The 13,408-nt window shown below is 39.5% G+C and overlaps 2 protein-coding genes across 2 annotated transcripts; both read left to right on the top strand.

Moving 5' to 3' along the window:
* The first annotated feature begins 1,045 nt into the window (after positions 1 to 1,045).
* LOC140934303 (neuropeptide Y receptor type 1-like) lies at positions 1,046 to 2,032 on the top strand. Its single transcript, XM_073383955.1, has one exon. The coding sequence runs from the start codon at positions 1,046 to 1,048 to the stop codon at positions 2,030 to 2,032; it is 987 nt and encodes a 328-aa protein (XP_073240056.1).
* Positions 2,033 to 4,324: 2,292 nt separating this feature from the next.
* On the top strand, positions 4,325 to 12,822 carry LOC140934302 (nematocyst expressed protein 6-like). The gene is made up of 10 exons (XM_073383954.1): positions 4,325 to 4,397; positions 6,176 to 6,370; positions 7,161 to 7,278; positions 8,002 to 8,064; positions 8,589 to 8,713; positions 10,081 to 10,302; positions 10,642 to 10,686; positions 11,113 to 11,184; positions 11,487 to 11,564; positions 12,776 to 12,822. Exons 1-10 carry the CDS (start codon positions 4,325 to 4,327, stop codon positions 12,820 to 12,822), a joined length of 1,038 nt encoding a protein of 345 aa, XP_073240055.1.
* The last annotated feature ends 586 nt before the right edge of the window (positions 12,823 to 13,408 follow it).

The raw sequence follows: 13,408 nt of genomic DNA, 5'->3' as shown, positions 1-13,408 counted from the left end.
TGAGTTTCGCGCCAAAATTCCCGCCTTTTATAGGTGCTTGCACCTTGCAGCGCCCTCCTTTTGGGAGTGCTTCGCAGACATTCAACGAGAGAAGTTTTTCTCGAAGAGTTCTTCTCGTAAAAAGGTGAAAAACATCTCCGTAATCGGAGTGGAATAGTTTCGTGTATTTCTCTGTCGATGAAGATAATCGTAGAGGGCACGCTAAAAAAACAGCGGGATGGGAAACAGAACGAGACGTAAAAGACGTACTTTGTCTTGTATTGAACAATTATCCCACGAGTGCGCGTTGCGATATGAGTTGGCTATAATCATCTCATATACCACGATGGCTAAGCCAATCAGAGCTTTAGAATTGCGTTCTCAATGATTCAGTTTTTAATAATTATTTGTACTCAAATAGGTTGTTTTCACTTAAATACATTCATTTTCGATTGTGCATTCAGAACAAAAACTTAACATTACTTGTATTTCCTGGATTACCTCATTTCCTTACCCTCATTAATATTATTAACAAACGTTTTACTAATAAGCTGATGCTTCGTTTTGTTTGTCATTTCGCGGTGTGTAGCGGCAAATTTTAGCATTTTGGAAAGATTTGAAATAACAAAGCTGCCAAAATCATGATGAATGTCTCAACTTGAACTCTTTGGTGCTCTCTTTGTTTAATTGCTTTTGGGTTTTCGGCGGTCTTATTCAATTGAAAGCCTGAGTCAGCTGCTCTCTTTTTTTATAATTGTACATGAAATTTTCCGCGCTGCAGCTGCATGGCAACTTGTGAGATTTTAACTGTGTCACTCAGTGGCCAATAGTTGTCAATAGTTTAATTAAGAAGTCAGTGAACAAAAATAAGAATTGTCCAGAAAAAAGAAAGAGGGTGACGAAGGAGAGTGCAGCTGCTACTTTTTACGTAAAAAGTGTTGCTATGGAAAAGAAATATTGATATCCGCCCATTTCTAATCGAGGTAGCGCGATCTATTCTTCATCAAAAAGGAGCTGGACACGGGTTTATCTAAGCTGCTCAGTTTCAATATCAAAAATAAAAAAAATGGCAAATTTGTCTTTAAACACAAACAGTTTCTACGACTCCACGTCATCATTTAACGTGACACTGGCTATTTTGTACTCGCTGATCGTCGTTATAGGTCTTCTAGGGAACTGCTTTGTCATAACCATCGTCGGAAAAACAAGATCAATGATTACTCCTACAAACATCCTACTGGTCAATGTTGCCTTCGCAGATATCATCTCGTTAATCTGGTGTCCCATACCTTTGGCTATTAACTTGTCGGGTAAGCACGTCTCAGGAAGAGCGGCCGACCTCATCTGCAAGTTTTTCACAGGTTACGCTGTCACTTGTCTGACTGTTTCGGTTACCTATCAAAGTTTGGTGGTGTTAGCGTTGGAGCGTTATTATGCAATTGTTAAACCCTTTAAACAACCTCTAGTTGCCTCAAACAAGTCCATGTACTATATCGTTGGTACAATTTGGGTGATGGCAATCATGTCTTCGCTTCCCGGGTTCATTTTTAGCGAATATGACGAACAAAGCAGACGATGTCTTGATCCCTGGTCTCTTGAGAAGGCATGTAAAATAAAATGGCTCTCCGTCTTAACCGCTGTTTCGTCAGCATTTTTTTCTGGTTGCGTATTCTTTTGCTACTTTCAAATTTTAAAAGGAATATTTATCAACAGAACGGTTTGTTCAGCCGAAACGGCCTCTTCTCTGCACGCCGCCATGAACGAAAAACGAAAACTGGCCATAACCTCTTTTACTGTTACGCTGACTTATTATCTCTGTTACGTCCCCTTTTTAACGTTTGAGATATACATATCTTTTCAGTCCTATGCGGCTATTTTAGAAAACTACGAAGTATTGTATAAAGCTTATAGAATTGTAGGATTTATCATGTATGTTAACTCGTGCTTGAATCCGTTTTTCTATGGTTTTCAGAGCTCGAGTTATAGAAGACACTTCAAGAGAATATTTCTTAACATACAACCGATGGAAGGAATTAATATGTTTACCAGATAAATAATTTCGTTATGCACGAGGTGATCGATCTTTTTAATTTATGGTTTCCATGTATTTTTGTATTTCCTTCCAATTTTTCCTTTCATGTTGATATCCTGCCTGTACTAGGTTACTCATCTGATGCGGCCATTTCGTTCGATAGAAAACATAGTATTTAAAAAGTCAATGAAGCAGTTGAATGTAGTGATGGTAGTTGTACAACGAAAGAACACTGAAATGGAAATAACTAGTGAATTGGAAGAGAGGTTATGGAAGCTATGTTTATCTTATGACTAACATATAATAACCAAAGACATAATGCCTAATTTTATATTCAGCCCACGTTCTCGCACGAGGGAGACGGCTCACTTGTAATCAGCTTTTATGCTAAACGCCGGATCGAGCTCATTAAAGAAATAAAACATTAGTCGCATTAAAGACGGAAGATGCACCGTATATTTATCACGATTATTATCTTAGTTATAGTGGCATCCTCTATATATTGATGTTTGAAATTCAGATTTTTGAAGAAATGAGGATTAAGAACAAAGACGACGTTACTCAGTTTTTGTCAATTTTAGCCGCATCCTCTTCGATTCATTAAGTGAATGATTTTCACATCATGTCTCGCAGGTGAAGCTTTGAAAAGGCATTAGATGCATCATCTTACACTTAATAAGAATTATGGTAGTGCCCTCTACAACAACAAACGCGTCGGACTTTGATAGTAAATGGTAAAGTCAAGTCAAGTCAAGTCTCTCTCGTAGTTACTACATTAAAGCCTTGAAATGTAAATTTGTGGGATAAAATATTAAGGAACTTCATATCTAGACTTCTTCTCGAGCGAGTCTCCGATCTTATCACCTTTTTTGAAACAACGAATTGGAAAAATAATTTATTATTTAAGGTAGGCAGTGCATGTAGTTAACCGCCTACCAGCTGTTTTTTTTTTTTTTTTTTGCTGTTTCCCTTTATTTTTATTAGTTGCTTCTCCCTGGGATAGCTTAGTTTCGCCTAATTTAGGTCTCCAACTACTTTTGCACAATGTCGTAACACCAGGGTAGTAAAATGCGTGGGAACAATTTAATATTGAAGAATAAACAGTCAGTTTGACCAACAAATTTCGCAAGAATTTCTTACCTCCAAAATAGAGAGGACATTAAACAAATACCTGTGGAAAGATCATTTAAAAGGAGGCTATGTCACCTCGAAGTTTTTCAAAACTCAAACAGTAGTAACTGTCACCAAACTGAGGGAAACGGAAAAATATCGCTTAAAACAGTAAATGAAGGTATAAATAATTAACAAGATAAATACGGCAAATGGACAAAGCTGAAGGAGATTAAGCGGATTGCAATTGTGGGTATTGAAAACATGTTAACATTACAGTTTTTCAAAGTTCATTTTCGTTGTTGTAGCGTTTGATATAACGTTAAGAAGGCATATTTGTTGGACAAGCAGCAGCTGTAATTTTGTCATTGACGAGTAATTTCTTTGCTAGGGTTAATTTTCATAGCCGGCGTATAACGTATGCGCTATGAAAGTTAACGCTAACAAAGAAATATTGGCAATTATAGGAGTTTAAGATCCAACGACGCGACGGAAAAGAGAACGTCGCTAAAATAATCTAAAAAGTGAATTTGCATTCTCTCCGTCTTGATCGCAATGATCCCTATACCCACTTACTTTGTCATATGTAGCCGAAACCTCCTAAACTTGAATTCCAAGGGACCATATCCAAGTTTAGAGAGAGAAATAAAATTTCGTCTTTGCTTGTTTAGGTTCTTCATAACACGCGGAAAAGGCATTTTCAGTCGTGCAAATACGGCAAAGAAATCGTACAAAAAAGTGCATTTGATGCTCGTGCGAAGTTGTTGCCGTTTGCTTATTATTCTCGTTGCCGTCCGTCATTTGATCTTACTGGGTCCCTATTGGCAAAATGAATTAGACGGCCATGGTACAGACCGTTTCATGAGGAGAAACATTTTTCTGTACGTATTTTATTTTCGGCACTAATTTGGAAAGGCGATTGACAAAACTTGTTTCGTTCAGCTGAATATCAACTGATGCGTTCTCGGAAAAAATGAATTTTGTAAATCGTGCATATGCTAGTTTAGTGTGTCGAAAATATATCAGGAGTGCAGAATAACTTTCTTGTCTTCTGTCGATAGCCAAATCTCTCAGGAAAAAGGTGTAAAGCTAAAAATGATCATCTCGTCAAACTTTTGGAAGTCTATGCGAAAGAAACTGGTCAGTTTGATCATTAATTTTGCATTAGCTTTAAAACTAGCGATTATTGTCAGTCCTTTCGATATGACAGGACATTTGAACTGCCTCATAGTCTTGTATGTGGGATTTTTCGCCATAATTCACGCTCGACCCAAAGGTTGGTTCACTTGTTTTATAATTTACAATGTTTTCAGAGTGCTAAGTTTCGTAAGTAGTTTTAATCCAGATATCAAATGATCATTCACCATGCATCCTGTACGGCGAGCGATGCCATAATCTTGGCGGCACTCCGCTTGATGATTGCCCGAATTTTAAAGGGATCACCTCATTAAATGCTAAAATGAAATGCATACAGACATCTTCAAAGTAAACCTTGTCACAAGGGTTGATGTAAAAAATGAATTTTATCAAGAAACCCGGAAATCGGAGTCTTTGATTGCCATTGGGTAAAAAAGGTAAATAATTCTTTACATTATTTTAAAAATGCATATATTGAACACCTTAAGGGCCAGGGAAATCGAGCTCTTAATCCTTTATTTCAGCGGTGATACATTATACTTCAGATCAAGAGATTTTTCGCTAATATTTCGCCAATTGCCTATAATCCGGTAGATTAACCGTTGCTCGTGGTGGTAAGTGGGCGTGGCCGGGTTCCCGCCCCTGCGCGAGTAGTGAACGATGAGAAACAAGAATGTCACACAAAGTGTCTTGAAAACTTAAAGTTTCATTCATCTTCGCTTACATATGAATATATACTTTGATTGTCCACAAGTGGCTCAAACGTTATTTTTACGCGCACATGAGAATCTTCTGATTTGACACGATCTAACAAGCATGTCTTCTGTCAGTACGAAAGGAACAGGTGGTGAAAGTCTACTCATTTAAAGCACGTCAGGAGTCAGTGTTGCTATGAGAGAATCTCTTGGAAAAAAAATATTCCTTTTTCCCATAAATTCAAACAGAGTGGAGTAGAAGAAGTGTTGGCTACTTTTTTAGGCTAAAGTACACGGCACCGGACGAATTTTCGAGCGGTGGAAAAATTCGTGCGTTTATGTATTGCGTTCACACGGAACCACGTTAACCTTACGAAAACCGTAGACGTCTAGCCGTTTAAATTACCATGTGAACAGATCGAAAATATCGAACGGTTCTATGTGGACGAAGTGGCCGGTCATATTTTCAACCGGTCGAAAATTCATCCGGTGCGGTGTGAACGGCGGGTTACGCGGTGACTGTGATTCACCGAAAATTTTGTCTGGGCTATAGCAGTTGGTTGCCAAATACAGATTGTCCGAACAAAAAGGCCGTTAAATGGAGATTCGACAGCTCCAACAGAATTAGGCTTCCGGCTTCGCTGATCGACAACCACATTTTTTGTTCTGAAAAGAGAGTTACTTAATGATAGGGATTTCTGTTCCCTTATCATTATTGTTTTCTCTGTGTTTTTTTTGCCTTCTTTCAACCAAATGAAAATAAATATTTACTTATTTCCTTACTCACTTAGGCTCTTAGCCTCAGATGGATTACACACCATTGAAAAACTTATCTCTTCATCTTCTCTGTTTTGGTTCATCACCACAAGATTGGTCGAGTTTGTGTTCGTAACTTCTTCTCGTATGCCTCTTCCTTAGGTGCTTTTAGGGCGTCCTTTCAGTTTTTCATTCTTCTGATATCCCTACCTCGTGATGTTTTTTGCACGTGTCCTTAGTCATGGACCTAAGAAAACACTAGCCTGCGTAACAAGCATTTCGGCGCAAAGAAAGACCAACGGGATTTTCGGGTTTTGGCCTCGCGAGAAATGGAACTCGTTTCCATCTAGTACTAAATGTGAATACTTACTTTGGACGGGACTGAAATCGGATCTGGTTTTAATTGTTTACAATTTTTGTCGACTGCGACTGCAGTTAGAAACTGACTTTGTTATTGTGTTGATAGAAACTTATGATGTGCCAGCACTTTACGAAGGAGATATGGCTTTAACTGACGAACAAGTCCTTGCACTGGAAAAAAACAAGATGCGCTCACCCAACTCCTCCCAGGACCAGGAAGCGTACACAAGAGGGGCCATTGGAAACGCTGCATACCTCTGGCCAAACGGCATTATACCGTTTGTGATAAGTGAAAATATAGGTAACACATACATTCAGAGAAGCTTTTATGCAAAAAAAAAAAATGCCTGTTAAAAACAAATGATCCATGACACTTATTAGCGAAGAGACTTGTTAGGTTGCGGTTTTAAGGACTCGAAATTGCCAGACTATTTGGTGCAACCCTTACCCATTTCAGGCCCCAGTGGTTAGTCATGTACCCAATTGAAGAGCAAAAGAGATAAAAATAAACGGCCATACCCACTGGTACCACATGTACCTATATGGCATATTTAAGAATTATCCCTACTTCTTTTTCTTAAAACCCGTAAGTACATTTAAAACTATGATAATTTAAGCAAGGATAAACAAACACAGTACTGTGTGGTTGTCGTTCAGTAAAGCAAATCTCTGTCATGGATTGCACACAGTCCGGGGGGTGGACTCCGCATATGAAAGGGGTGAGGATGCTCTTCGTCTCGCTTAGGAGTGTAAATTTCGGATTTTGGTCTCTTTTAGGGTGTTCTGGGCAAAAAGCCATCATATTTAGCCGTGAAGGTCTTGTTTAGGGTTGCGCGTGAAAAAATATGAAAATATATATTTTCTGTGTTTTGACATGGTCTCTTTTAGGGGTCAAAACCGATCTTGGGCCACGCCCAGATCGGTCTCCTTTAGGAGTTTAATTCAAAATTTTTGACGAGCATCCTCACCCCTTTCATATGCGGAGTCCCCCCCCCCCCCGGGGCACACAGAGCAAGTTCAGTGAATTTGAGTTCTAGAGTGGGATTGTCATTCTTTTTGTTCCTTATTTGCTTTACTTGATTTTTGGATAGATGCTGACGGACGGCAACTGATAAGAAACTCTATGAAGGACTGGGAAAAACATGTGTGTGTCAAATTTAAGGCGAGAGACAAAGAAAAGGGATACATTCAGTTCGTTTATAAGCCAGGGTAGGTGCATAAGCAATCGATGCTGATTCATGCTTTTGTAATCTAGTTGTCGTGAATTAAGTCAAAAGTATCGAAAACCATCTAAACTCAAGGACTCTTAAATACCTAACTGTCTTGGTTCCAACGATCTTTAATTGCAAGTACGCCGGGAAAGATTGTTCAATGGTAGGGAGTCCTGACGACCTTTTATCAAAACCTTTGATAAGTACTGTGAACTTCTGTCAAGAATAGACAATCGAATTATATGGAAATGATAGAAAAGTGCTTTTTAGTTGTTGTTTTTTTTAATGTCAAAACTTCGATCTGGTTAGTTCAATTTCTTGGTTAACAGGCTTCGGAGTGCCCGGTAGGTGTCGGCTCGATTCTCGGCGGGCCAACACGCAATGTCTTAAAATAACTTCAAGGAGAATGTGTTACCTCTCCCCTGACATCTGCCGATGGTCAGATGTATTTATATTTTCGGCAAACGAAGGAAAACCTGTTTTGACGACATATTCACTGATTTGCATTTGATTATGTGTGAAGTAAAGGAACTACCAGAGACACATCAACCTCTGACCACCCTTGCAGTGTGTATCTTTTATAGCTTGTGTAGTATGATATGGAGGACCCCTCGCATATTTTTATGGGTCCCGTTCGTTATCCTCCCAACATTGGTAGGTCTGACAGTGTCCAGTAAAGTTCAAGAGGAGAACAAATGAGTGACTCTTTTTTTGTGTGAAGGTGTTGGTCGTATGTGGGATATGGCGGCAGGCGACAAGAATTGTCTATAGGACGCTTTACTCGGTGAGTTATGCTGAGAAGTTGGAGGGGGGGAATCCAGAAAGTTTAGAAAGAGGTGGCCGGGACACCTGCCAGCTATATAGATACGTTTTACTTTACTGACAATTCTTTAGAAATAATAATTTAAAAAAATATCTCATAAATAGGGGAGCCCCGGTCCCCTCGGCTTCAACCCTAAATCCGCCGCGGGAACAGACAGGTAAATACGTAGGAAAAGGCAATGGGAAAGGTAGATTTTAATTACTGCGGTCTAAGGTTAACGCTACGGAGCTTAAGCAAAGATGACGAAGACGGCAACGAGAACGGGAAAAGAGCGATAGGTAAGCAATGCAACAACTTTGCAAGGGCATCACCCTTTATGTACATTTCTTTGCTGGGTGGTATTATAAAATTATATCGTATATAACTGTATACATAGTTGTGTCTAAATACTTCATTTATGTTTTTCCTACAAAAGAGCACATCGACAATTAAAGTCCAGACTAACAAAGTACATTTTGAGTGACATCGTTGTTTACTTCTTGAAGGGATCCTCCATGTGAACAAGGAGCCATAACTCACGAGCTTGGCCACGCCCTTGGGTTCTATCACGAGCACACACGACCTGACAGAGACAAGTACGTCAAAATTCTTTGGGAAAATATACGGCCAGGTGCGTGTTATTGTATATTCTCCCTCTTTTTTCTCTCTTATCTACCATCATGGACAAAAGTCTTGGGACACTTTTGCGTTTCCGGGACGTTTTCCAATTCACACAGGTCCAAGCCCTCCCCTCACCCCACAAACAATTTTGGACGCGTGTGTCCAGAATAATTTCCGTGTTTCAACTTTATGTAGGGTGGGGGGAGGGAGAACTGCAAGAAAATTTCGAAAAGGATGCACAGTTTTAAGAGGAAACCGAGAAATGACAGAAAAATATGAATACTGCAGTACTGTCCCAAAGACTTTTGCCCAGGATTGTAGTTTGATTATAACCAGATCGGTATGGTGTAGCGTTGTTCTATTCATGCTTAATGTTCCACATTATTATCTGATTAATTCTTTATGCCTATGGCCAACAAATGTCACTATAAATATGTTAAACATACAATTGCTCTTTCGCTTGATTGTTGAGACGACTTATATTATCTGCAGAAGCTGACAACGTTGTAGAACTGGAGCTGTTGGGAGCCATATGTAATTTTTGCTAAGTAACCAGGCGTGGTCGTAAAATTTGGTACCCCGGCTGGTGATTCATATAGAAATCCTCTGGTTTGCAAATTTTTTCCAAAGAAAAAGAGACAAAGAAACTAGTTTGGTACCTTGGCGGCGACTGTGAGAAGGTTTTTGAATAGTCTTCACAGAAAGAGTCAATGCCAATGAATCCCTAACCACAACTAATGCTGTCAAACAACGTTTATAGAAATTTTAATTCAACTTTTCAATTGCTACTGTTTATCATCTGGTGAAAAATACTTCTGAAAAGAGATTATAATGACGGAATCCACCAGGAAATTGAGTAGTTTTAATTGTCAGTGGACAAGAATCTTGTACCAGAATAATTTAAAGCATATTGCATTCTTTTTTAGATTTTTTTAACTGCTGAAGATGTAATTAGTCATCTGTAAAAGAAAATTTGTTTTGGGAGCCCGAGAAAATGAATGTCAAATTTTACAAAGTTACATCTTACACATGAAGTTTTCGGACTTTTACCTCTTTTTTTCTCAATTCTTGTAAAATTTGACATTCATTTTCTCTGACTCCCATGAGAAATTTTCTTTGGTGTTATTACAAATGACTAATTACATCTTTAGCCCTTGAAAAATGTTAAAAAAAGAGTGCAATATTCTTTAAATTATCCTGGTTCAAGGCTTTTGTCCACTGAAAATTAAAATTACTCAATTTCCAGGTGAATTCTGTAAATACTCTTACTTTGGCAACGTAGACGCAAACTGAAGAAAATCTTCCATTATATACGCTAATTCGCTACAAAAAGAAATTAATCTAACTAAATTAAACCCACGATCTCTTTAATTTTAGGTAAAGAGGTACAGAACAATTTCGAAAAACAGCCAGAAGGCGTGATTGACAGTCGAGGAGTAGAATACGACTTTGGATCACTCATGCACTACTCAAAATTTCAGGGAAATAACCGGCCTGGGGTCGAGACAATCGTACCCAAGGACCCATCAGTGGATACTGGACAGCGAAAAGGCCCAAGTAAACTGGACGTTAAACAAGCCCGACTTATGTACAAATGTGGTGAGTGAAATCATAATCATATTTAATATAAGCATGCAGATATTGACCGAAAAATGAAAGGACCATAGAAAACATAAGGCCCCCTCCTCCTTCCGGGCAGTTTTTGCCCCAGATTTTAGCTGAAAGTCTCTGACATAAACCGGCAATTTTTCCTTGCATCCTCATTTGTAAAAATAAGGACCTTAAGGTGATTTCGGAGCTCTAACTCCATAAAAAATAGTAACAAAGATCATTTGGGTTGAACGACAGAGGTCTAAGAGAGCTATAGCACCTGGATTTTTCTTGAATCACTATTTATAATATTATATTCTCCTTCAAGTTAACCTTTTTCTTTTTTAGATGCGGCTGCCCAAGCTAACAAACCGAAGCCACCGGGATCTACAGGTAGGGAATCATTTCCTGCTAGTATTTGCTTGAATTTTGTTTTTCAGCGAGGTTTTCACTGACTTCGCCGTTGTCGTATCTTAGGGAGCTTAAGCAAAGACGTTTTTGAGCGACCCACGTCAACCGGAAGTGAGGCCTTCTTGCTTTTTATATGCGTTAACGCTAAAAAATTTGCATTTCTAAGTTTCTTTTCTCTTATAAAGACGTTTTACCCGAGAGTTTCAACCAAACCACTCCCCAGTGATGCAAAAAGTCCACTTCCGGTTGACGTCCGTCGCTCGAAAACGCTGCTGCTTATAAGCTCCCTAAGGAGAACGTTTTACATTCAGAAATGTTTACATATGTCGCTTTTATATCTGGCTATATTTCTATATACGTAAGAAACTGCGTTCCTTGCTCTGTACTCTTTACCTTCAATTACAACAGGAGCGACTAATCCAAGTACTGTGTCAAGGCCCCCGACTCCGTCCTCAGGGCCCAGTGTTCCCAGACCTCCAGGTACGTAGTCACCCGTTTCGTTTCTCAGCTGAACAAAACGATTAATTCCCTTGAAAATTTTCGAAAACAGAAGTTCTTTTTTCAAGCTTGTTTTAATTTGTATAAGGGTATGACTTATAATGCCCGGGAATCGTCTGCATTTTTTCTCTGCCCATATCTAGTCAACTAAACTAGTTTATCTCGTAATCTGTAGTTTATAGCTGTTAGATGACAATTCTTTGCAAATGCTGTCCTAACCTCTTGTTTACAAAATGAATGAATACGTTGATTAGAACTCTTTTCTTTTTCTTTTTAATAAAAAGCTGGCGGCTACTCTGGCAAGGACTGCAGACTCCTCAAAGTAACCAAAATAAACACACACATTCATAAAGTGGAAAGAAGTAAGTAAAAACGAATATATACAGAAGTTTACATAAAGCGATTTTCGTTTGACCTTGAAATGGTTACGCACGAATAAAACTAAAGCAACAACAAGAATATAAGAATTTGGCAGGTTTATCAAACAGTCACAAACTTGCGCGGCTTTTTGTGTGTGTTGGTTTAGCGAACACGAATACGCTTGGCTCATAGGCGAAGCGGAGCTTCCATTTTCCCGGGAAAAATGCTCTAAACGGTATATCTAAAAATAAACCGGTCAGGTCGTGGTACTAGTCTAAGGGCCTGTTTACATGGAGGTGGGGGACCTCAGGTAGGTGAGGAAACATGTGGCGGGTCACCCCACCTATCATATAAACGTGATCAAATTAAAATGAGAGATTATATGGACAGGCGGGTTACCCCACCTACATGTACGCGGGTTACCTCGCTTACCTGGGGTCTCCCACCTTCATGTAAACAGGCCCTAAATGTGCCATACCCTCTACCCACTTCCTGGAGGCCAAAGCAAACTCCACGAACAGTAGGCCCAAGGATAAGAATAATAGGAATAAACTCTACAAATCACTCGTTTTGGAGTTCATTGCTTTGCAATGGCTAGATATTGATTTGAAATAAAATATCCCGATTTAAGTTGCGTTTTTAAAACTGGCCCAAAAATGATTTGCAACAAAACGTTCGCGCATTCTTCTTCCGGAATACCATCAATCGAACGCATCCTTTATTTTGCCTCCGCCGTTTGTTTACACACATAAAAGGCTGGTTTTCACTTCTAGCGATGGAGTTGGAGTCGGAGTCATAAGCGCGTCGTAAGAGCGCTTATTGTTCAGTAAAAATTAAACATCGGGGTCGTAAGTAGAGTCATAAGCGCGACGGAATCGGAGTCGGAAGAATCAGAACGTTTCCATTTTCTTCCGACTCCGCTTATGACTCCGTCGCTTACGATTTACCAGGTGAAAACCAGATTGTCGGACACAATGCACGTTCCTGCGCTTTGTGATTGGTTTAGTTCTTCTGCTTCTGCTTGCAACTCCGACAACCAAGTTTTCACTTTATCGTAAACGACGGAGTCCTAAGGGGGATCAGAACGCTATTTTCACTAGATCGTAGAGTTCTACCCTTCTGATTACGACTCCCACTCAGACTCCGACTCCGTCGCTGGTGAAAACCAGCCTTAAGGATGACAGATAGTTACGGAGCTGTATCTGTTGTTTAGTCTGCAGCGGACGGCGTCCCAAGGAAAACACAGAAAACAAGACATAGTCAGGTTGGTTTATAGCAAGTATTCCTTTCAGGAAAGAAAAGATGCATACATCCCAATGTCAGACGTAAGTGCTAACATCTGGCTATAAAGCAATTAAAAGAGTTTGACTGAGCTGAACGTCTGAAGCTTCAGGATTGACGAAACTGGCCCCTGGTCCTTGTTTTTTTTTGTTTTTTTTGTCTTGCTGTTGTCGTTTCTAGAAGAAGTAAAACTTAAACTTCTTTATACATGTTTCAGGTCAAAATGACGTTTTGTAACTTTTGCGTGCTTTCTTTCCAAGGTCAGATGACGTGAATGGAAGTTGAACAGTTAGGCATGCGCAGTATGAATGCTGACGAAGTAACAAGGAGTTCAAAAGAAGCCATGGCAAGAATGCTTAAAACTCATAAAAGCTAAAATTATTTAGACTACGAGTAGTCCTTCATCTTCCCTCAGGGATAGTAGAGCGAGCAAAACTTGAGTGCACCTGAAAATCACGCCACGCGAGAAAGGCGAGACGCGGCGGGAAGAGAGAAAAATGAGGTTTCTCTCTCACCGCCGCGTCTCGCCTTTCTCGCGTGGGGTGATTTTCACGCGCGCTCGCGT

Source organism: Porites lutea, chromosome 4 (assembly GCF_958299795.1).
Source record: "Porites lutea chromosome 4, jaPorLute2.1, whole genome shotgun sequence".
Taxonomy (NCBI): domain Eukaryota; kingdom Metazoa; phylum Cnidaria; class Anthozoa; order Scleractinia; family Poritidae; genus Porites; species Porites lutea.
The sequence above is the reverse complement of the archived record's forward strand: the minus strand, read 5'-3'. Positions and strand labels throughout refer to the sequence as shown.